At 37.2% G+C, this 23,848-nt stretch overlaps 1 protein-coding gene and 2 long non-coding RNA genes across 8 annotated transcripts in view; 2 read left to right on the top strand and 1 right to left on the bottom strand.

Moving 5' to 3' along the window:
* LOC124297242 (reticulon-1-A) overlaps positions 1 to 23,848 on the bottom strand; it is a 46,088-nt gene that overhangs the window by 10,449 nt on the left and 11,791 nt on the right. Inside the window, exons 1-2 of one of the 5 annotated variants that reach the window (XM_046748055.1) lie at positions 10,143 to 10,493; positions 4,241 to 4,276 (exon numbers count right to left, since the gene is read on the bottom strand). The exons of 1 other annotated variant lie outside the window; for it this stretch is intronic. In XM_046748055.1, coding sequence (XP_046604011.1) covers positions 4,241 to 4,276; positions 10,143 to 10,287 — 181 coding nt within the window. In that variant the 5' untranslated portion in view covers positions 10,288 to 10,493. Of the gene's footprint in view, positions 1 to 1,285; positions 1,623 to 4,240; positions 4,277 to 10,142; positions 10,494 to 23,848 lie in introns of those variants that run through there. 3 more of the 5 variants (XM_046748053.1, XM_046748056.1, XM_046748058.1) reach the window with 3 other exon arrangements.
* LOC124297252 (uncharacterized) lies at positions 5,286 to 9,485 on the top strand. 2 transcript variants are annotated; one of them, XR_006906558.1, is made up of 3 exons: positions 5,286 to 5,460; positions 5,641 to 5,692; positions 8,976 to 9,485. It is a non-coding gene; the product is annotated as an uncharacterized LOC124297252 (long non-coding RNA). The 2 variants fall into 2 exon arrangements; XR_006906557.1 differs by lacking the exon at positions 8,976 to 9,485 and having other exon boundaries at positions 5,641 to 5,785.
* Positions 17,545 to 18,623, top strand: LOC124297253 (uncharacterized). The gene is made up of 2 exons (XR_006906559.1): positions 17,545 to 17,593; positions 17,722 to 18,623. It is a non-coding gene; the product is annotated as an uncharacterized LOC124297253 (long non-coding RNA).

Below are 23,848 nucleotides of genomic sequence, written 5' to 3'. Positions count from 1 at the left end.
GAATACTTCAAGCTTCCTGGATTGGCTGTGATCCAGCTCGAGACAACATTACACGTCGAATCCTACGTATCACTCGAAAGCTGTAACAAATCTGATCTGTCAATGACCATTCGAAATCCAATGTCATAAACTGATTTTCTACCCCAATAATTTCTAAAAAAATTAATCCATGAACATATTTAGCGGCACGCAAACATTGGAAGAAGTTATTCCACCTTTTAATAGTTCAATAATTCTGCAAAACGTTACTTTCAGGGAATCACGATGAAGTCACTTGCAAAACTGTGAGTAATTTGATAACCGTACAGTTCAACCAAGTTCAACAAGAAGACGTCTCTCAGACGTCAAAATGAAAAAAGATTCTTCTACAACTTCGCCACGATTTAAGCACGTGAATTAGACCGGGCTCTAAGCCTGTTCAAGCTTCTGCAGTTATAGGTTAGCCGTGTTATATAACAGCGGTAGCCGCTGTAGGGTCCCCAAAATAAACGGAGTAAAATTGAAAATGTTTAATCGTGCAAAAGCAAAAATAGACGTTGTAGAGAGTGGAGACAAATAATTGACAAAACCGGCCGTGGAGTTATTCAACGCCGAGAAGCCTATGCAGATAGCCAGATTCTTTCCAACAGTTTGGATCTCTAATCCTCTGCTCGCTAACGTGGCCTACTCATAACCCGAAGCCATACGCCATCAACGACAAGATCAAAAAAAGCAGGATATTTCAGCTGGCATGGCAGCCATCACATCCTCAGCACAGTAACTTTGCAAGTGGAGAGATAAGTGTTACATGATGTATCGGGAAGATCCTCACGAGTGGCTTTTCAAATTGAACAAAGGCGTTTGTTCCTTCCAAAAGTACGCACATTTTATAGTGTCGAATCCATGCCACTGAGAAATCGATATGATTCAACTCCAACGAGATCGATTTTGATCGATGATTACTGTCTAGTAACGAGTCAAACGTTCCATTATTACAGTCGGAAAACTGTGAACCCAGTACTCTGTAGAATGGCACTTACGGTACTAAAAATTTATTCCCAACTATGATATCATCAACGGCTCTTGTTCAATGAATCATGATTGGAATGGTCATGAGAAGGAAAGAGGCTTGGAACAAAGAGCATGTGGGGGAATGGAAGTGAAGAAATAGAGATTCTACCGTATAACCTGCTCATTGATGAGCTTATAAAATAATCTGTTCACACCACGGTTTCGAAGAAAATTATCGCTGCGCCATGAAATTTTACAAGGCGAGAATCAAGAATATGAAAGTGGTGTTACTTACGCTCCGGTTTAGTGATAGCCATGTCGAAGGCACGAAACCGCACAAAAGGGATTGTCTCACAATGGTACAAGAATATGGATAATACAGTCTTTCACCGGCAATATCCGGCGCGAAATCAGCAGCACCTCAACTTGAAAACAAAGCTTAATAGGGCACAGATTTAGAGCCACGGGCTGGGATCGACCGGCAGCGAAAAGCGACTCCCGGCAAAGAATTAGGCACCCCTAGTTTGATCCGCACGAGGAATTGGCAGATTACCAACGTTCCTGGCAACGTCGAGTTATATTTAGTTTAACCGAGGCGAGGCAAACCAACGCTAGAACTTTGGAATCCGCAGATTGCGAACGACACTTGCGGGCTTTACGGTCTTCTTCTACCTGCTGCAGCTCATCCGACACTGTCTGCGGCCGCCATTTGCCCAGGCCACGAACCTCTGCTAAGTCTCTTCTTTGCTAGTAGTGCGTGCGTGAATAAAACGATGGGCGGTACTTGTTTGGGGCTAAAGTAAGGCGAAAGTCCGGGTTCTCTTCGGTGACCGAATCTCCGGCAAACTTGAAGACTGTCAGAGGGTTGAAAATCGGAAATTAACGCTTCACGGGCGCATGGTCTGTTTTTTATTAAAAGGAAATCGGAATTCCTCTAACCTAAATATATTATAACTGTTAATTATATTATAACTACTAATATATATCATACATGTTTACATATTCCTTTTACCTGTTATATATTATAGATAAATTTACAGATTATTATTTCATCTAAGATGAGCAGTAATTATTTATTTTTCTGTCTACCGGTAATTTCGTTATACTATTTAAAACTACTGCTTCTTTATTGAGAAAATTCTATTTGTAATTTTCTGGAACACTTTTTTCAACTTCCTGGTTGTACAGATAATCGAGTATTTCGACTGGTGATAATTTATACGTTGAATTACGTAACGCACGATTTAATTATAAACTGAGTGACGATGTAATAAAGAACCAGGAACCTTGTTGATCAGAAGTATGATTCTGATTTTCGCAATTATGCCTATCACAACAATAATCTCGATATCAAATTCGAAGGAGATAACAGATCGATAAGCCTACCAAAAATAACAATTTATATTAAGATTCGAACGTAACTCGCGAAAGGAATTTTAGTTATTACTATTGTGAATACAAATCGATCCTGCATACAAGTTATATGTCATGTATGTATTAGTAAGCGGTAATTTTGGCTGACCTTGATCATGGGGCAGCCTAAGAACTTCCCGCGGGGGTGCGTTTCGAGCCCATAAGACATAAGACAGAAAACATGTGAAATGTTTTTTTTCATCATTAAAATCACTCGAATACTATCAGACCGTTCGAATCCAAATTTCATCAGTTCTAACCTAAGGTCAAGAGTCACGTCGATTGAGACCAAAATCATCGAAATCCGTTGACCTATTCTCCAGATATTATCACTTCATCCAAAAATGCTGAGAAGTGATTCTCTAAACCTTAAACACGCCTTAAATAACTTCTATTGTTACTACTTTTCCTCTGAAAAAAGAGGAGCGGGTAGTTAAAAAATTATCTTCCATATAGAGGATCGGTAGCCAAATATTTTATAAGGACATTCAATAAATGTTGGAAAGACGAATTATCTACGGATATTATTATGTATACAAAATATTCTCGAAGACTAGAAAAAAAAATATCTCTGTTCTGTCATGTGGTAACAGTGCGGGTAACAAATGAAATGCGAATAGCTAGATTGCCGAGAGAGCATATTTTCTAAAGTCGGAATAACGCCAAGTGACTGCAGATGGCGCCACGGTTTGCTAAGCATAGCAACCATTGCGAAGACCAGGAAGTACGAAAACCATTTGTGCCCGAATAAAAATGTCTCAATTGTGTACTAAGTAAATTTTTCTCGCGTCTGTAGTGCAACAATTTGTAAACTGAAACGATAATGATTGATTTTCGTAAATAAATTTACAACTGATTGATTGTTATACTGCTGAATTAATTGGACTTGATTAATGCCTACTGTATTTATCTGTTCAGATTGAAATATCTGGACTTCGCTCGAGTGACTAACCCGATTATGTTACCTGCCCCATTAACATACACGGTGACGATGACACTTATCATTGATAAACTAATCGCTCTGACTAATCATGATAAAACGTTGCCTGGATGCAAAGTGGAAAAGTGTAATATAGAAAAAAAATTGCATGTATGTTCATATTACGTGAGTCGGAAAGGTGAAATTTCAATAGTACAATTTGAACAAAGGATTCACGATGCATCAGAATTGCTGACGCGGGTAAAACTGCGGATCGAAAATGGGCGACAAATCGTATTTCAATCACTTTATCCTTAATGATCTTTCCGCCAAAATTTGGTTGGTATTCTGGCGATGTTCCAATCTGCATTATCGACGATTCCAAGGAAACTGCATCGATAATAATTGTCTAGCGACCGGGCAAATGATACTCGACCCAGTTTCAAGCTAATCGATGCTTTTGATTGAAATAAAAAACAGAAGAAAAAGTAGATGCTCTACACAGATTAGAAAAAATGCCTGTCTCAAAATTAGTTAAAATTTGACAAAGAATTGGAAAAAAAACTACCATTAGAACTGCCATTAACACACACCTCGATTATTTTACATGTGCATGAACAGTGAAAAGCTAGAATAATGGTGAAACTTTTGGATTTCAAGTAGCCAACAAAGCAACTCAAGCTGGCGATAAGCATCGAATAAACTTAGTGAATCCCTTTTGTTTCGGTATTTCCTCTCCAATTCCTACTGCACATGGAAAAGAGAAATGAACCATGCACGTGGAAAATAAAAGTAGTGAACTTGTGGTTCACTAATGTTACGCAATACAGACTTGGAAATATATTTCATAGAAACAGAAAGGTTCCGTACTACGATGTTCTAAGAGACACACACAACACATATATCGTCGTTTCTTACCTTTGGGGTTCAGTCTTTCTGGGTTAAACCATGCGTCTGTAAAGATAATATTAAATAGGTTAATTTAGCGAACTTTCCATCACCCTGAGATCAAATTTTTACATAGATATACAACTCAAAGGAGGAAAACGCTAATCGATGTGAGTCGAGAATCTTTAGAACCGTAATTTTTTATCCGTAAATCGAATGCCGTGATCGTTGAAATATTATTTTTCACCGTACTTTGACTCACGACGATCAACGTTTCAGCCTTCGGTTTTCTTGAATTGTAAAAGAGTTACTTCACATGTTAGCAAATAGTTCAGATTTCACATAACAGCGTTATTTTTGCTGCTCTTGTAATGTTTTTACAGCAGCGATAGGTAGATCTATGTAAGTGAAGAAAAAGTAAGTATACATAATAGAATAGCCTGGGTTTAGTTTTATAAATGTAAATTGTAGGATTAAAGTCCATCCCGTTGAATCCACAGAACTACGAGATTTATTGTCAAGACGCTATTTCTATAAGTGTGTCAAATAAGTATAGAGATAGTCAAAAGTATATGTATACTAGGAGGTACGATATTGCGTAACACTGGGAAAGCTATAGATAGCACGAATAATAGAATCATGTGTGTCTAACTTATGTGACATTTATAGTTCCAAAGTTTCAATGGAAGTCAATGTATCTACCTATTCAGATAAATTCATTCGCGAGTGTCATTTATACACATATAATAGTGTAACTTGCTGCCAAATACGGAATAATTCATTATTTATACTTTAATAAATTATACAGAAAAAAATCATCTGCAGTAATTTAACGAACGAGAAAGCAGATGCGAAAAAAATTTGCTTCAACAACATACTTTTGTTCTCATATTTTCAGCTAAGAATACTAAGAAATATTCCGGAGATTCATACAAGAGGTACTTGAGGTACAACCTATAAATCCGTCCCCAGCTTCTGAAAGCCAAGCCTGGTTGTACATACATACTGGCTGGTTTAAACATAGCTTTACTAACAATTAGCACTGGTTGGCAATAATAAGGCAGCAGCCAGGTCTTTCTGTTTGCAGTTTGGTCACCGATTCATCTACGCTTTGAGTGTAATACGGTTCTTCATGAACATTATTTTCAGCTTGGATGCTGGATGTGAATGATATTTGGTATACCAAATTAACAGATTTTCGGAATGAGTTCGATGAAGTGTGTCCCGGTGAATGAACGAATTCAAAATTCGTAAGAAATAAATGTTAGTGCCATTATGGATCGAAAGATTATAGGTTAGGGATCAGTCAGAATGAAAAAAAATATACACAATAAGAGAAAGAGAAGTAGAAATGTAAATATAACGTTGAGCATATATTTACAATCGGACAAATAAAAGAAAATTACGAATAAAAACTTTTGTACCTATAGGTTGCAGGAATGAGCCATCGTCGTGACGTTGCAATAACCGCAGCTCGAAATGGTAGTATAATAACAGAATTCAACTTACCCGCAGTTAATAATTATTACACATATATGTAATCTTAATTAAACTGTATGCTTTTTTTATCAGATACAATATCACGTGAGGATTATTCGATAACGCAATTTTACTTCATCATAAGTATCTATATGTACCTACATCATCGTTTCTACTTTTTCTTAATAACCTGCTGAGGAAATTAAAAACCGAATCAAATTGTTCACCAAAATATTTTATCGGCAATCGCTATCTGGAAATACGCGCATATAATATTCTCCCTGCTCTTGCTTTAAATTTGCTAGTTAAAACGGAGAACTGTTGTACAATACAAAGGTTATGGCACAGATAACTGAATTATCACTTAAGACACAATAGATCCGTTGTTGAATTATATAAAATAAAAAGAGGGATAAAAATTAAGCACCGTGCAAGATGTTACATTAACATGATATTTGAAAAAATGTTGCTAGGTCGAAATAAAATCGCGATAACACGATAAGAAAATAAGAAATAAAATTATAGTTTGCAAAAATTGTTTTATCAGAAGATAAATTATCCATAATTTGTGCCACACATAGGTTGTAATTTGCAGCTTGCCTTCAGCACAAAATATATTCAGTTACATCTATAACAAGTTGTGGTAGACGCCACAGACGGTTTCTATGCCGTTCATATAAGATGATCGGCTTATTGTTAAATCATCCTTCGCGAACAAATATTCCATCCGAATCACGTGATCGACGTATGTTCTCTTTTACGTTCAATGCAGCAAAAAAGCATTGAGGATTTAATGTTTAAAATACCTGTCAGCAAGAGCGAGTTCTTACGAAGCGCTTGTATTATATTTTCGTTAGTGGGTGTAAATGGAATGAAAATTTAATAAACAACCTAAGTTATTTAAAATCTAATAACGTTACAATTAATTTTACGTGAAATTCGAATTATTAAATAGAAATATGTCTAATAGCTCGGTTAAATGTCAACGTATAACTGAACGGGAATTTCAAAGGAGCAAAGTAACTTGACCAAAAAAGATTATAATAGAGTAAAAGTGTACTCATTGAATCGCGTCGTTGATACCATGGGTGTAAGTGTGCTCCGATAGAGTGATGTATTACTAGGTAAATACTCGATGAAGACTGATGGTTTTGCCTCAAAAATGCATGCATTAGGCTATGCAGCCAGGACTGAATCCAAGAGGGAGCGAGGCAATGCTAGGTATCTTAATGTGTAGTTCAGTAAGGGTTGATAAAAAGTCCAGAGACGCTTATGTTACAGTCGCCAGGCACTCGGTGTGGGACCCTTAACAGGTAGCCTAAGGCAACGCGTCTGGCGCCCATTAAACGTCATGAACTGGGAAATTTCGAGGTTCCGAATTGATAAAACGTCAAGAGGCGCAGGACGTGCCCTGGCTCATGTTTCTCCCATTACTTTTCCAGATATGGTTATTTCTTTCAATAATCGATGCGCGCTCTTCATGGATCTTAAAAAAACCCGAAGTTTGAAACCTAGTCTGGGACTCTATCTCTTTGTGGCGTGGACGATTCCATGATTCAGTCTAACGATTATATACAAAGTATTTACTAATTATTGTCTAACTATGGATAAATATATTTGGCGTATGTGGAACTGAAGAGATAGGTTAAGCTAGGTTAGATCGACAACTTCCGCCTCTTCTCACCGGCTATTGCGTCGTGATGTAGACAAGTTCTTCTCGCATGTATATTGTGTTACAAAGCGGATTAACGCTGGTGCGCAATAACCACACGATGGTGGACTTGCAGCTTGTTGTGAAACGGAGGCCTATTGATAGAAACCGATTCATTGGAATACAATTTATGTTTTATAAGTACACATACGCTGCGTAATTAAATGCATATTAATAATTCATGATTGCTGTCGATTTTTGTACATTTTGTATAATAAAAGTTACAAGAATTTCGAGGAAAATAATTTACTCCGGAACAGAGCACAACGACGGGCGAAAAATAATGACTATGCAGATAATCTTAACAACAGCAAGTTTGCTTTTTCGCATACGAATGTTTGGATTCTACACATATTTTTCATCGGTATATTGCTATGACCCCAAAATTCGACATTTAAACTACGATGTCCGTCGAAAATCTTCGGCACAGTTGCATCTGTGACAAAATTTTCGTAATTTGATCTTATACCAAGCATACCGATTCGGTTACGTGACATGAAAGGTCTTTTTCATCAGCCAGAAACTTTTGGCAAAGAAAGTAACGAACGAATTGACAATAGCTCAATTTCGCCAAAGCGGCACATCAACGAAATAACATCAAGAATACATCGTATAACGGTCGTCTGCATCGTTTTCCAAACATAACACAACAATAAGTCACAGCTAGCCTTGACTGAGGACTTTCTCCTGATCGCGTAGCGTTTTTTGGTCATAAATGTGGCAACACCGGTGTTGTGCTAGTGTACGGAATTTTGGTGACAATACAACATTAGCTGTGACCCTCGGTAACTATGACTAATATACGAGTGTTCGTGTCACATGTAACACACTGTCCAACTGCTACCAGTTATATATATATATATTAGTGTAAACTTCTGTATCGTTATCGCGGAGTAAAGAAATATTTTCATACCGTTAAATCGTATCTGTAACCACACGAACGATTTTGTCCCAAACAACAACGTAAGACTTGGAGTAATAATATCGTATATATGAAGTATAAAGCTTGGAGGACCGAGCTTTTTTCCAGAAAATGCGTTTCTCTAAGCCATCAACAGGATAATATTCGAGCGGTGTGAAAGGATAAATTACATGACTCTGGACCAACGTTCAGAACCCGACCAAACAAAGAGCCGTTGGTGACATAACGCGAGTTTTGACAAAAACCGAGCAAACCACTTCTACGCAACAAAAGAATCTGACTAACAGGTTATCGAACATCTTGGGCCAACTAGAAACTGATCCTCCGATTGTGTCTTAAGTTTATAACTCGTTATTCATCCTGTAAACTTCTGGAATGATATATCAGTATAAAATTGCGCACTGCATTTGAGTGACGGAAAAATTTGAACTGTGCTTGCGACTTGTAACGGTGCCATGAGTGTCATATCTCGGAGCAAAATAATGCAGAGAACCTATGGTTATGACCTTGGGCTTACGATCAGTGTTAATTGCGGGAAATAGCATGGGTGTGAAATAGTACAACGTCGAGCGATGGCACGGTATAGAGCTAGTAGCTTTTATAAGCTATACCATTTACCAATAGAAGCAATCTATTCCGAAATCAAATTACAGGTAGATTTTTGCATCGAGAAATGGAAACTTGATTGCTTCACGGGGCAGAGTTCGGGAGTTATTCAAGTTTGGAGAAGGAGAAGCAGGATGATTGATGAGCATTGACTCCGCGCAAGCAAACTGCTAACAAGGCGGATGAGACCGATTAAGAATCCAAATTGGAGAAAATCAAACACCGAGGAAGAAGAGGACGACTTTGTTCTCACTCCATGAGCGATATGCAGAGGGTGTTGGTGTTACCAATTACCCATTCCAACTGCATGCTGCACCTTGATTGCCAATGTTCGATTCCCAATCAGATTACGTTTTCCATCATGACTTAATTCGGATGTCTGAACAACTCGCCCATTCTGTACCAAGATTTAACTCTCTTACTCAATGTATAAGTGAAATCTTTGTATCCGCACAGTCAATTAGAACCTAGAATAATTCTTTTCTCGTCAAATATGCGGACTGATGTAATTTCATTAAACTGCAAAGGTGAATTATTGTAATATAAATGAAGATTTGAGTTTGTTTTGAATCTGATTCACGTATGGTTTAATTCTTACACGAATTATTATACAAAAACATGATTTGTCATATTAGTGAAAATAGTTTAACATTCCAGAATTAATTAGTAATCCGTTCTTGCAACGCACTGCGAAAAAGTGTGAAGGGAAGAAGATACTGCGCAGTTAATTGAGATTAAATCCAGCGATTATCTGAGTATTTTAAAAACAGTCTCATCGGTTCAATGATTTCAATTTCTCGTGTACAAAGTTTAGATGGTGTTTGCTACGTCGGAAGAATGTAGGATATGTATATAAGACGAAAAAAATGTTGTTTGACCGTATCCGGCATATCTGTACTGTTGTAATAATCAGTCAAGTCTCGTACAGGCTACTGCCGTCCTTTAAACATGGTCACAGGAGTGAATTGTTACCTAACGGAGCAGGCGCGGCGTTGTCAACTTGAGTATATGTATACGTCGTTTCGAGAAGGCTAATTGATAATCGGGTTTTTCATCGCCAAAAAACCGACAAAAAGATAAAGAAAGTCACCACAAGACGAGGCGCAGTTCAACTCAAGAAGAAAAAAAAAAGAGCGGAAGTGGGGGAAGTTAAATTATGCACTTAAAAAATTACATAGCAAAATCAAAAAGGGGAGAAAGCAATAGATTCTTACTAGGGTCGAGGATGTTCCACACACAGGGTGTGCCGTTCGAATTGGGCTTCGGAGTCGACGGAGATCTCTTGCAGACGATGTCCGCTCCCTGGTCCACCGCCTCCTTGACGAGGTTCGTGGCCGTTGATATAATTTCCGAATTCATTTCGAAGTGTTGCAGCACCTGAACCTCGCGCACTTAACACCGCTCAAATAATTGGACTCGCCCCTTCAGAACGTTTGGCGCCACGGAGAAAAGCACAAAGTACAAAACGACCGTTGTATCCAACGCCCGATTTACGATCTCTGGGAGGGACTCGGTATCGCTGCACTGTCGTCGGTGCTGGTGCTCAACGCAAAGAGGACTGACGCTGATATCGACCCGCACCGAGCCTCCTGCAGTCCTCTACCTCCCAGCCCTCACACTCAGGGCGATCCGCACGCCCCCGCCAGCTCTGCGGCCACGCCGTCAACTACCTGAACCCCGAGTCCCGGGCGCCCTGACCTGACCCAGGAACTGGGAACCAGCAAGACCTTCGCCGCCCCAAGACCGCGACCTCAGCTCCCTTGGCGACCTGTATCAAGGGGACGTCGGACTTTCCCGTTTAACCAACAAATTTGGCGGATCTGGATCGAGATTGTAAATTTTCCAAATTCATAGTGACCGTTACGTCGAATACGATAACTCGCAATTTTCAAGACTCCGAATGGTTTGAATTGGGAACATTCGAAACTTCAAATATAAATCAAATTTTTAATAAACATAAGAGCATTCGAAGAATTCACCTCGGAAACTTTCGAAAAGTAGATCACATTGCAATTTTGACCGCTGGAAGTTTTCATTGTCCGGAAATTCGATTACTATTCAGAATTTTGAGTCTTCGGACTGATGAAATCCTACCTTTACATAATGGTCAATCTGCGCTTTGATCATTTGAAATTTTGACGTTCACCTAAATTTAACAAGTAGTATTTCACACTTTTTTTGCTAACCGATAGAGAAAGAACAGGGACTACTATCCTGGCGTCTCATCCTGGTGATTTTGATGATTTTTTCGTAGTCAAATATTTCGTAGGCTAAAAACTAGAAGATTTTTGATATTCTGCACTACGATCATCAATATTATCTTTATGCATTTATGGAGGTAGTCTGTTGGTCTGACTTTTACTACAAGTCTGTATGGACTCCGATGCAATATCACCAAATTCTTGCAGGTCCTGTCACTGACAACGAGTGATTCACTTTATCGAGGTGTGTGGCACAATAAGTTTAACTGTTTACTGTATCAGAAGTTTAAAAAAGCATTCGTTGTGTGTGATCCAAGAACCAATATGCTCATTGAGTTTTTATAGAATTTCTTTGCTTTGGAAAAAATCATCAAGTCAGCTTTAGCTTTCAAGGGTATTTCCAAGCCTGAAATTTATACTATCTTATCCAAGCGAGTCAACAATGAGCCGTTACTTTTGGTATCCAGATGTCTTGAATACGTTATGATCCAAGCGAAATTCATTGTCCGTTAACTGTCTATCTGTGACGATGTCTGCTTAAAATAGAATATTCTCGCATCTAGCCGATAACGACATCAGTTATGCGAATTATTAAATTGGGCATAATTGGCCGAGGTGTAGATTTCTTATTGTATAACACTGAAGAACATCACGTGGCTTGAAAACTCTCTCTCTATCAACAAGGGTAGAGGCAAAATACTAATAATAGTAATTAGCGATTCTTATAGTCTAAGACGCGTCTAGACTCTTATAATACGAGTTTTGCATTACGCAGGCACTTATATCCGCGTCCAAAGATAAGATTTAGTCATGGAAATTTTCTAAAGCACGGTGCTAGTGCGTGATCTGTCGGTATTCTGTATTCACGTTACATAGACACGAAAACTGTGAGTTTCGTAAATTATACACCGAGTTGCTCATCAGAAAACTAGCAGCGACGACTTTGAGCTTGGAGAAACGATTTTTTCACAACCCGCACGTCAGAAGCGTCGTTATGAATACACTGACACTAACTTCGGCAGTAAAACAAAATTTTTATATTTCTTGAGTTAGTGTGGTCATTTCGTTACTTAAAGATAGTGTTACTTGCGTTACTTTGCAATACGATCTGTACTGTGTTGGAAAATTTGTTCCGTCACCGTAGGTCAACGCGACAGATGACACAAATTTCAATTCAATTGTTTTACATAAAATGGTTGTTTAATGCCCATTTTTCTATGAATGATTCTTTTAGTCCTTGCATGAGGAGAACGAACGGTGCAGTGGTACCAATTTTGAAGCAATTTCATTTCAACAATCTTAATTAAGCCACAAAATTGAAGTTGAATAAGCATTTACAACGGCCCGTACCTTCTAAATGTGCTTATAAGAATAGAATCTTATCGTGGACTTGTAGCGAGCTTTTCTTAGTCGAGATAAGATACAAGCTTTTTAGACACGAACCCTGTCAGCAAAGTTATCGCGTTGTCTAGACAGCTGCCTTACACTACTAAAAATAAAAAATAGACTCGGAACGATCAGGCATGATTTTCTTTACAGAAATTCAAATCCAACTCGCACATCATTTTTCTTGGACAGAAGACAATAAAGTACAGAATTTGATTGTGCAGATACCAACCCCACGGCTGATCCATATTTTTTTTTTTCGCAAGATCCCTAAAGCTGTTAGGTAAAAATATCTATTCACTCTCATAGTGTTAAACAAGAAAAAAGAAGACAAAGAATATGAATCGGCAGAATTAAAACTAATGAAGAGGGCCACGCTGCAGGGAAAACAAAGTACATACATGAGGTTACTATGACCAGTTTTTTTTCACAAAATAGTCAAGATTGCGGTTCAGTTGTAGTTCTAGCAAAAAAATAGTTAGTTGCATCATACAGCAGGCGACTGGAGCCGTTGTGATATATTTTTGTGCAACGAGGATCCGAATGAAGTCAGGACCACATGACAGTATCTTGTGTTGCGAGCTGGTAGTTCGCTAGCTGGGAATATGAAGGGAGGAAAAAGTAGCTAATACACTCGTGAGGTCGTAACAAAGAATAATGGAAGTGGTAAATACATACACCACACGTCCAAAGGGCTTGAGCCTGCTAACGAACTCTGCAAAACCACGCAGGTAGCTTGCAGGGTTCGTAGGTACACAATATACATATCAGAGTGACCGTGTACAGCCGGGTGAAAAAGCGAGACTTTTTCACGATGCTATTGCACTCAGAGACCAGCTTGAAGAACTTTCGCTGGACTGTACAGACGCCAAGAGGGTTGGTTAGAATGTCGACAGACGACCTGGCGCCCACGCAACCCTCATAGGGGTCGAAACCGCAGGTGAGTCAGCTTATTTCCAGACTATATTGATAAATGCGCCGAAGTAATACTCACGAAGTACGCTTGTGACGTTGAAATTACTTATCGTTGTTTCCATGTGTGATGAGTAATGGAACACTGCATCCTTTGCTCTCATACCGAGAACTTCATCACTTCGGGAAACAATGAAATGCTACTTCAAAATACTTGACAGGTTTCATTGGGTTCCAGATATTTCACGTAATTGCAAAAGAATTAGAAACACTTCACTGGACTTCAGAATTGCACGGATTTCAAGCGGTTTCTAATAAATTCAAGGTTGTTTATGGTAGTTATTGGTAGTTCAGATTTTTTGAACCTCGTTATATACCCTATTCTATTAATCTTATATAGACGGAAGAGGGCATGATAGCAAGTCGGGAAAGTCGATATTGTAGAGTATTAAGAATTCACTACGAAACTGCAGTCAGTTGCCATATTTCCAGAGTCCAACGACCCATTGGTGTGATATCAAAAGAAATATTCATCTGTGGCTAGGTAACTTATGGAGTTACGCAATTTGCAATTTTGCTTCAGAAGCAATGCCGACTGTCGTTTTTTAACCTATGCAACACATTTGCTCCAGCCGGTAAAATATATCCTTTGCATTTGTTACCCATTATCATGTAATCGAAATTCGTCCATCGTAACGATTTCCGTTACGCGGAAGCTCGTCGACGCAATTGAATTGGCGACTTGTGTCAATTAACTGCCCAAATATGATCTGCAGTCGCGCATCGATGACAAAACAACGACGCGACAAAACTGACTGACACAAAATGATCATCCGAGTATGGTATAGTTAACTTTCACCGTGGCTTGAATGATAACGACTAATTCACTGTCTGAATCATCCGTGTTCGATCGCCAAATTCGTCACCCTAGAAAATTATGAAAGATTTAAGGGGGTATTCTGGTCTAGAGTTTTGGAAAAAGCGATTGATTGGTTTTCTCTCTTCTTGGTACAGGCTACAGTGACATTCTTACTAATCAAGAAAATACGTTGTTTTTCTGTTTCATTTTTTGGAATCGTGTCAATCGCCTCAACCTGTTTTTACTCACGGCCGTATTTAGAGGCCCATAAATTTTGTTACTTCCATTCTTTTTTTACAAAAATTTAACTGCAAGTTCTTTAAACATCAATAAAAATTGTGTGAAAAAATGGACGGTGAAATATATATATTTGCACGTCAAGTGTCAGCTGTATAAAGTTCACCAAGTCCCTGCGGGAGAAGACGGCATTAACCTTTTCACGAGCATTTCAGGTCAAAAGCCTAACGCATTATCCTATACGGAAATAAATTTGTGACCCTCCGCCCTTGCATGATTGAAAATGTTTCGCTGGATGATTCTGTTGTAACAGTCACGCTGAACCGATTCGATTCCAATAATCTGATTTAAACTATCTTAGAGTTTAAAAATCTCAGAAATAAAATTAAATCGTTCATACAAAAGAGAAAGAAGAATGTCGAAAATGCTCTGTTGGAAACTTTGAACTCATCGTAAAGAGCTTCTATCGGTGCCTGAAATTGTGCAACAAACATACCAAACGTGGCGCCATCTGTGTCATTGTCTACAGAATGATTCGGGCATCATCCGCCAGGCGATAACGTGGCTTCGTGCTTTAGCGCCAGCTGAAGTAAAGTGAGAGAAACGCGGCGAAAGACTCGTCCATATTTCCCGCCAGCTTTGAAATGCTGCAAAATTCATTCAACAATTGGGAGAAATCCAACGATTTCAGGATTTTTTCGCACAAGCATATAGCGATTATTTCAATGAATCTCGATGAGGATGATTGTCTTATCGTCGTTTGGCTTGACTTTTTCGCCTCAGAAATTCAAATTAAAGCGTGCCAGATTTTTATTTACTTACTTATCCAATTTCTGTGTAATTGTAATTTGGAAAAAGAGATAAATGATTAGAGTATATAAAGTACATTTAAAGTGAATTATTATGAACCGTTGGTTGAACGGGAAATATAATTGTTTCGCAATTAATAAACATAAATTAAGTTGTTTCGTGCTCTAGCGCTGTTCTCAACTACCATAAATTGTGCAAATTAATGCAGAAGGTAAATATAGCAGAGAAAAGGCATCGAGCCTCGCCCGGTGAAACCACTAACAATAAGCGATATTCGAGATTCTCGTGAATAATATGATGACCAAGGCATTGAGCAGTACGGACCTGATCTATATTTGCACGAACAAAATTATTCGCTCATTGCATCGGCCACATGCTGCCCGGACGTAGGCAGTGCTTTATGCCGTTCTAAATTATGTACAGGGTGTCTTCCAATTTGGTTGATCGAATTCTTGGAAGAAAAAATTGTATCTGGTGTACAAATAACTATATTTTTAAGAAATATTAATTTTTCTAATCTGGGTAATATTTTTTATACTCATTATAATAATCTGTTTGGATTACAGTATCTAAATGCAACATCGATGCTTCAATTTGTAGTACATAATAAAATTCATTGAATCAACCTTGACGGTGCTGCTGATTGGCGTTAAACCCAGAGGAGGACACTTGGAACATAAGGCTCATTATTATACGGTACAATATGTAATGATGTAAGCCCCAACTTGGAAGTGGATTGCGTAACTTCTGCCAACGCCGTGGAAAATTTTTCAGAACAATTAAAACCAATAAAACTTGAATATCGCAATTAGATTGCCGATCGTTTATATCGCAGTTGATCTTGATTGATCTTGAATTATCACGCGAACCATTCATGCAACGCTAACTGTTGCCGTTTGATATTGTGTCTCACATTCGTCGAGCAAATATCGGCAGCTGAGTAAATCACAAAATTAAGAAGACTCGAAGAATAAAGTTTATTCAGTTTTTTGTGACGGTTAATGTTGTGGAACTGTCGCAAGGGAAAAAATTGTTTTTACGAGAAATCGGGTAATACTTGACAGCATTTCGTTTCTGCCCCAAATATGTTAAACCTTCATGACGACTACTGCAAAATTCATAAGGCAATATTTTCGTAGAATTTTGGCCGTTTTCCAAGAATTAAAGGCAACCACGCCTCTACGTGAAATTAATCTGAATTTCATTAGGCTGATTACACTAGGTTGTACACTAACCATTTCTTCACACTAGCACATCAAGTCCGGAAATTATTTAGACTTAAAGAAGTATAAATTGCAGAAGTAAACAACCAGCAACTCAATTGAAACTGCTGATTTTGCAAATCTAGAACTTCTACGACGGCTGGATTGCAGCCGGAACTCGAATTGAAATATTGATCGTAAAAGCTAGCTGCAAAAGTTGCTTACATACATAGAATTCTGTTAGCATAGCCCTTTGACGAGAAGAACAAAGTTAGAATGTCAAATACACCGTTTTTTTTTACATTTAGAGAACTTTTCGACATGTTTCTGTGCGGTTTTTTGCTATTTCTGATAGTATATTAATAGGTTTTCAGTACTCGAGAGTAATTATTGCGATATAATGTAAACTATTATTGTTCGAAACAAATTGATTGAAAAAAATCGTGAAAATTGAAGGAATTCATTTCTGAGAAAGTTACCTCTCTACACGTATATATATATATGTTTTACATAAATTATCAGTTTTTGGGGTCGTTGATTATGAATCTGAAATGAGATTTTAAAAATTCAAGATGGCGGATCCAACATGCCGAACGAAAATTTTAAATCCGATCGAATCCGGAGAAAAAAGTCTGTGCAGGAGTTTTTACGGCTGCTGATTACAAACTAGAAATCGGATTTTGTAAATTCAGTACGACGAATCCAATCAACGACCGCGAAAATCTCTGCATAGAGTTTTGTGATCGCGTTCGATCAAAATTGAAATTTTCGTCCACCACATTGAACCCGCCATCTTGAATTTTTTCAAATCTGATTTCAGATTAGTAATCAGCGACCCTAAAAACCATAGAACACTATCTTGTTATAAAAGTTAATTCAGCATAATAACGTATGACTCAAAGGCTTAATCAAGGTTTAAGCTTTTCAGGACGGAAGATGGCGCTGCGCTATATTGGCAGTCACTGGAGTACCCAGAAAACAGAGTTCAGTTAATCGCCTCCATCTTGGCCACCATTTTCTGACGAACCAAAATTTTGGGAAGTTTTAAGCACATATGAGTATGTGGAAACATTTATGTCAATAAATAAACATATTACAAGCAATATTGTAATATGTTCATGGTATAATATCAACGGTTCCACCTTCTTATACGTGTTTAAAACTCCCCACAATTTCGGTGCGTCAGAAAATGGCGGCCAAGACGGAAGCGAGTGAACGAATTCTGTTGTGTAAAGTCACTAGCACTCACCTAATCCGTAGACTAAACAAGAGTGAGAATAGAATATAACAGATCGAAAAATACTTACACTGTAGGGTAGTGTGGAAACGTGAAGGTGACCTCATAAAACGTATCTAAGGTTCACACTTGTGTACGTAAAGGTTAGAACGATGCAGAGAAAGGTCCGCAGCGATCAATAAAGACAGGTCACCATTACGTACGCTGCTTTGGGCAGCGCGGCTCTTCGACAACGCAATTTGTGTCTTTGCGAATGTGATTTTCGTTATTTGCATGACGTTATCACGAGTTTGGTGTCGACTTTGATCAGTGGAAAAATGGTAAAAGCGGTGCGACAATTAATATGAAAACTGAAAGTCATCAAAGACAATTTGCTTTCAGTTCCTCACGAGTTCCAAGTGCAATCCTAATTTCACTTCTTCGATTGCAAAGAATCTTTGAGATTGAATCTCGAATCTTTGATTATTGGTTTGAAAATTTTTTGGGCACATTGAAGACAAGTCAAGATCGTTCAATGAATTTTGAGGTTTCTGTGAGAAGCAAGTGATGCAGTTTAAAGAGCAAGAAGAGGTCGACCTCCGAAGTTACGGAGGGAGATGAAACGGTTCGAACTGAAATCGGCTGCGCCAAACTGCTGCGACCTCCCTTACAAGTGATAGGTGGAATTTCGAAAGTAGGACGACGCAGTCTGACTGCATCGCGAGGATTCAGTTACCTACGGGTACAACAGAGATCAGATACGGCGTTAGGTGACGATTGTTAAATTTCCTTATGGCGATAATGGCAATGAAGAACGTTGGCATCCAGGGTTTTCGTAAACAACAGTTTTGGAGTTAATTTGAAATATGAAACGCATGAATCAAAGGTTGGAAAAGAGTAAAAAAAAATTTTGAAATAATCTATAGCAGTTTTATTTTTGCCAATGACGGTAAACGCGCATGAAATAACATCTCTATTATGTCACAGAAATAATTCTGAGCAACTTCAAATAACACATGCTATTATATCAGCAATTTGAGTAACGGTTTTATAATTACTTTCAAAATGCTTAACCTGTGATGTTGTTGGTCTGATTTTAATATTTTTGACTTATTTTGTTCACCATCGAGATCTTCAGAGATCGACCGTATTTTTTTCGAGGGATTTTGTAATTAATCATCATGATTTCAAAATGATTTCGTAATCTCTGAAATCGTACTGAAATCAGTAACATTAAAATAAAATTCTGCGTTAGTAATCATCGGTGATCATGAGAAATCATTCAGGATCATAGAACTCTCTTTATAATCTTAAGAAATCGTGTAAAATTTAAAAAAATCGTGAAAAATCACCTGATCATAATAAAACTATTTGTCAACTCATATCTCGTAATCACTCCATGAAATAGAGATAATCATGAAATATTTAATCATGGCCAGATTCTTCTCAGTCAAACACCCCTTGATCTTTTTTTTACAAATATTTATTTCTGGACTGGGTAAAAATAGATCCGTCTAAATACGTGGTACGATACACTTTGATTTGAACAATTTCATTAGCGTGTTACAACTGTACACTGTAATTATCGACGATTTTTCGGATGATTAGTGGGGATTTAGTACGTGAGAAAAATGAGCATGAAAACATCGGAATCAAATCAAAATATCAGAGTTTAATCGTTTTTAACGATCCAATTATATAACCTTCTCTCAATTTGTCGAAATCTTAGTTTTTACCAGTTTAAAATTAATAACGTTAGTTTATGGTCACTTCCAAGTAGTAGAGTTTTCCAAATATGAATATTCTATGTTATTACGATTTACTGAATTTTCGACATTACTGCAATTGTGAAATAATGATTTTTTCGAAAGTTTAATCCTCACAATAACGTTACCAACTTCAGCCTCATTAGTGACTGTCGAGTGAATTTTTCCAAATTTATTTTCATTACTTAGGGACGTTATTTGATGCGTGTTCTCGCTATCGTAGGCACAAATAACGCAGCTAGAGGTTTTCGTAATGGTTTCAACTCTTTTCCTAACTTTTCATACCATGTCCACGGTTCATAAATCGTTAATTCGGTTACAAATATTAGGAAATCAACGTGTTTTCGTCTCAGTGATAGTCCACCTTTTAACTAGTGGAATTTCGAATCCATTACTTGTGTCACGATACAACTGAGGATATTATCAAAGACGTGAGGGGAACAGATTTTCAGAAATTATTTGATACACGTGTAAAAAAAAAAGTGTGTGTGTCAGCTCCGACGCACGACTGGAGTTTACTCCTTACGAACGATAATTATGATATATATTGAATAGAAAAAGAGGGTAAATGAACGCATCTTCCAAAGTGATAAGAGAAACAAACACATATCTGTACTTATTCGGATTATTTATATTACTTCAAAAATTTCCAAATTTTGAGTGCCTATTCGTAATAAGTAACCGCAAAAACTCCTGAGTACCAACTTTCGTTCCCCCAAACAACTTTTTACATTTTCGGTCAGCTGTATTGGATCCGCCATCTTGAATTTCTAACTTTTGAGTGCGGATTCGTAATTAGCGACTCCGAAAACTTTCGAGTGCCAACTTTCGCTTTCGTCAAGCGACTTTTTGCCTTTTGGTCCGCCATATTGAATCCGCCATCTTGAATTTTCAAAATTGGAGTGCAGATTCGTAATCAGCGACCCCAAAAACCCCCGAGTACAAAATTCAAGTCGATAGTAAGTAAGGAAAAATGTGTGCAGCTAAGGGTTAATATAAGTAATGAAAATAATACATAAATATAAAATATATTAAATCAATTAATCAAAAATAATAAAAACACTAAATAAAAGATCTAGTTGTTCGTATTTGAAATGTATATTATTCATAAATGTAAACGATAAGCTTACCAATTAACCGCATCCATGTGTTTTTCGGGTTCTTCTTCATTATCATCTAAATCAATTTCTTCCATATTTTCAAATATTTTGACGTGATAACGTCACGTCTTATAAATTCATACGCAGGTACACAACACACACGTGCAAACATACGCACACATTCAACTCTCAGACCAGAGGTAGTGAACTACACAGTGAGACTACGAAGCACCGCACAAAGAGGAGACCCCGAGTATAGGATACGCTGTGTAACGTATTCCGTCTCATTCTTTTGCACGTTCAATATATATGTTTGTCTATTTCTATAACGCCTCAAGTTTTCGTGTTACACTTGATTTTACTCCTCATATAATTTCCGTACCGGCCCCAATAACTCAAATCGTTTCTTAAGGAGTAAACTCCAAAAATTCGGCCAAGAACGTAGAATTTTTTCGCCAACCCAGATTGCCTGGGGAATTTTATCGACCATCGTATTCTGATTGTTCTAAATCGAAGCAATCCTCGATATTGCTTTATGCGTTTAATGTTCCAAGAAACGATATATCTGAATTACAGCCGCTCCCTTATCACTAGTTACAGGAATGGATGATACACCGATAATGCAGGAAAGATAAGACGTTCCAGTATCTGGAAACTTGATTCAATACCGAAGGTGAAATCTAAAAAACATACGGATTTGTTCACAAGTGCTGAAACAAATATCCGCGGATTTAGTATTTTCAGTTCAGAGGAGAAAATACATATTCGTGGTCATGTTGCGACTATCATTTTTCAATTAGCTTAACTTTTCACACCAGTTTAAACGTAACAATAATACTATATGGATTAACGAATTTGATTGTGACCAGCTGAGAGTCTTGACTGACAAAACTGTATCGAAAGTCAAGGTTCCTTCTGTATTTTACAGACAGATACCCTGAAGAAAAAATAGACTATTATTAGACCATTAATGATTATAGATTGTTCGCTTTGTTAGAAAGCACACGAGCATTCGTGAGCTGTCGATATTCGTCGCTTACAATAAGGTAGTGAAACATTCTTCCTTGGGTAGCCAAATCTGATATTCAAAATAATAGAAATAAAATTGAAATTCGATTTGAAATTTCAATTGATGCACGATATTATCATGTCAGATTTTCAACTTGAATATTGAATTTGGTTTTGGTTACCGGACGATTGTGCCGATAAGTGATAAGATGGATCAAATTGATATTGAATATTATAATGAAAGTAATCAGTCAGAATTATTACAAAACTCATTTTCGGAATTCGGTTAAATTCACTCCAATCCAACTTGCCTTCAGGCCGAGTCAGCAGCGATTTGTTTTCATCATTTATATGCAGTTATACTGTGTGAAGAACTTTTGTGAATTTGTGCATACTTTTTAGGACAACCATTTTCGAAGTTTATTAACTGAAAAATATGAGTCAGTTTTTTAAAATCGTTATATTTCGGAAACTACTTATCGTACAATGAAATACCAAATTCATTAAAAACATAACTCGGATAAGATGTAAAAATAATAAAATATTATCTTCTATTCTAGGCGAGTGTGTTCAGTTTCCCTAAATTTGTACATTCAACGGTTTAAAGAAAAATGACACATATTGTTTGCTTCATATGAGTGTTGGAAATGTTTAACTAAAGAAATTTGAAAGAAAATCATAAAAGTTTTCTCACGTGATACAACGACATATACAAAGGAAATAAAACTGAAAGTGATGAAATCCCAAAGTATATAAATAAAAGGTTACCGATATTAAAAATAGATCGCTTTAACTATTACAAACTAGGAACAAAAGATGCATATAGCAAACTTCTTTCGGAAGAAAAAAGAAATCGTTGATCGTATGACGAGGTCTAAAATTTGCGATGGCAAATATGTATAATCAGTGCATAAGAAATATGTAAAAGGCGATGTCGACTCAATTGAAGACACGATTATAAATTATAAACTACAGCGCAGATTAGCATGTGTTGACGGGGCGATGTTACAATGTCACCAATCAAATTAATTCAGAGGTGAACTAATTAGATGGGTTAATTACGTCGTATAAATAAAAATGTTAGTTAACACACGGTTGGCGAATAAACGCAATGGTGTGATTACAAATCGCAAGAGACATTGCCATGCACTGCATTTATTCACATATTTCAAATCGAATATGATTCTCTGTGTTTTCTTTGCAGCAGTTTTAACGGGACGTCGTCTTCATTTTAAAACGGTGAAGAAGAAAATCATCAGTCTTTGGAGAAGCTGTGCCGCATACATATTTTTTTTTTTCGAATATCTGTTCGGGATTTCAGTTTTTCCTCATCCTTTGTACGGATTTAATATTCTCGTCCTTGACTATAATGTCTTACATATTATAACTGGCTGCAGCTCATTGCATAGCTAATTGTTAGCCATGTAACAACAACGAGCAATGGCAACCGCAAAGAAACAATTGAAAAGCCGATGAAGGTTGAGGCAATTATATAACTCAACTTAATGCTGGAATAGTTTTGTATTCAATTTTTTTACTTGCAGTAAGTATCGGCGATATTAGAGTCAAGGAAAACAAAACTTTTTACATCAATTGATCAAACCAATACGCGTCCTAACAATTGTTTCAATAATATGCTATCGCACAATTCTGCAAGTTCTGATCACAACTGCTTCGGATTTAATTTAATAATAAGCAGATTCCTGCAATGTTTGAAATAAGTATGAACATCAAATCAATGTTTTTCTCTTCTCATGATTATACGAACGTAGTAATACAATTCGTTTCTTATCGGCAGGATAATATCGGTTCTGGAAAATATCCAACTTCACTTAGTAGCAATAACTATATACCTGAGCCAATTTCTGTTACAAAATAATACAAAATTATTTCGTTTTTATGCGGTGCAAAAAAAAAAAAAATGTATATCGAGAAACAACACGACATCAAAAACAGAAAGAGAATACTTGACTGGATTTTCGAATGGCTTAAATAGTGACAAGGTAATGAATCATTTAACAGTAATGATATGAGCAGCTGATTTGTGGATGCAGAGAAGAAAAACGATTTGAGATAAAGAAAAAAAAAATGGATCCGTAAACAAAGTATTAATGAATCGATAACAAATGAGGAGAAAAATATTTTCATAGTAAATCCTGAACTTTATAGCGGACTGCGTCAATTCATAATCATAAAAAAATTTTATCGTGTAATTTAATTGTT

This window comes from Neodiprion virginianus, chromosome 2 (genome assembly GCF_021901495.1).
Source record: "Neodiprion virginianus isolate iyNeoVirg1 chromosome 2, iyNeoVirg1.1, whole genome shotgun sequence".
NCBI lineage: Eukaryota > Metazoa > Arthropoda > Insecta > Hymenoptera > Diprionidae > Neodiprion > Neodiprion virginianus.
The sequence above is the reverse complement of the archived record's forward strand: the minus strand, read 5'-3'. Positions and strand labels throughout refer to the sequence as shown.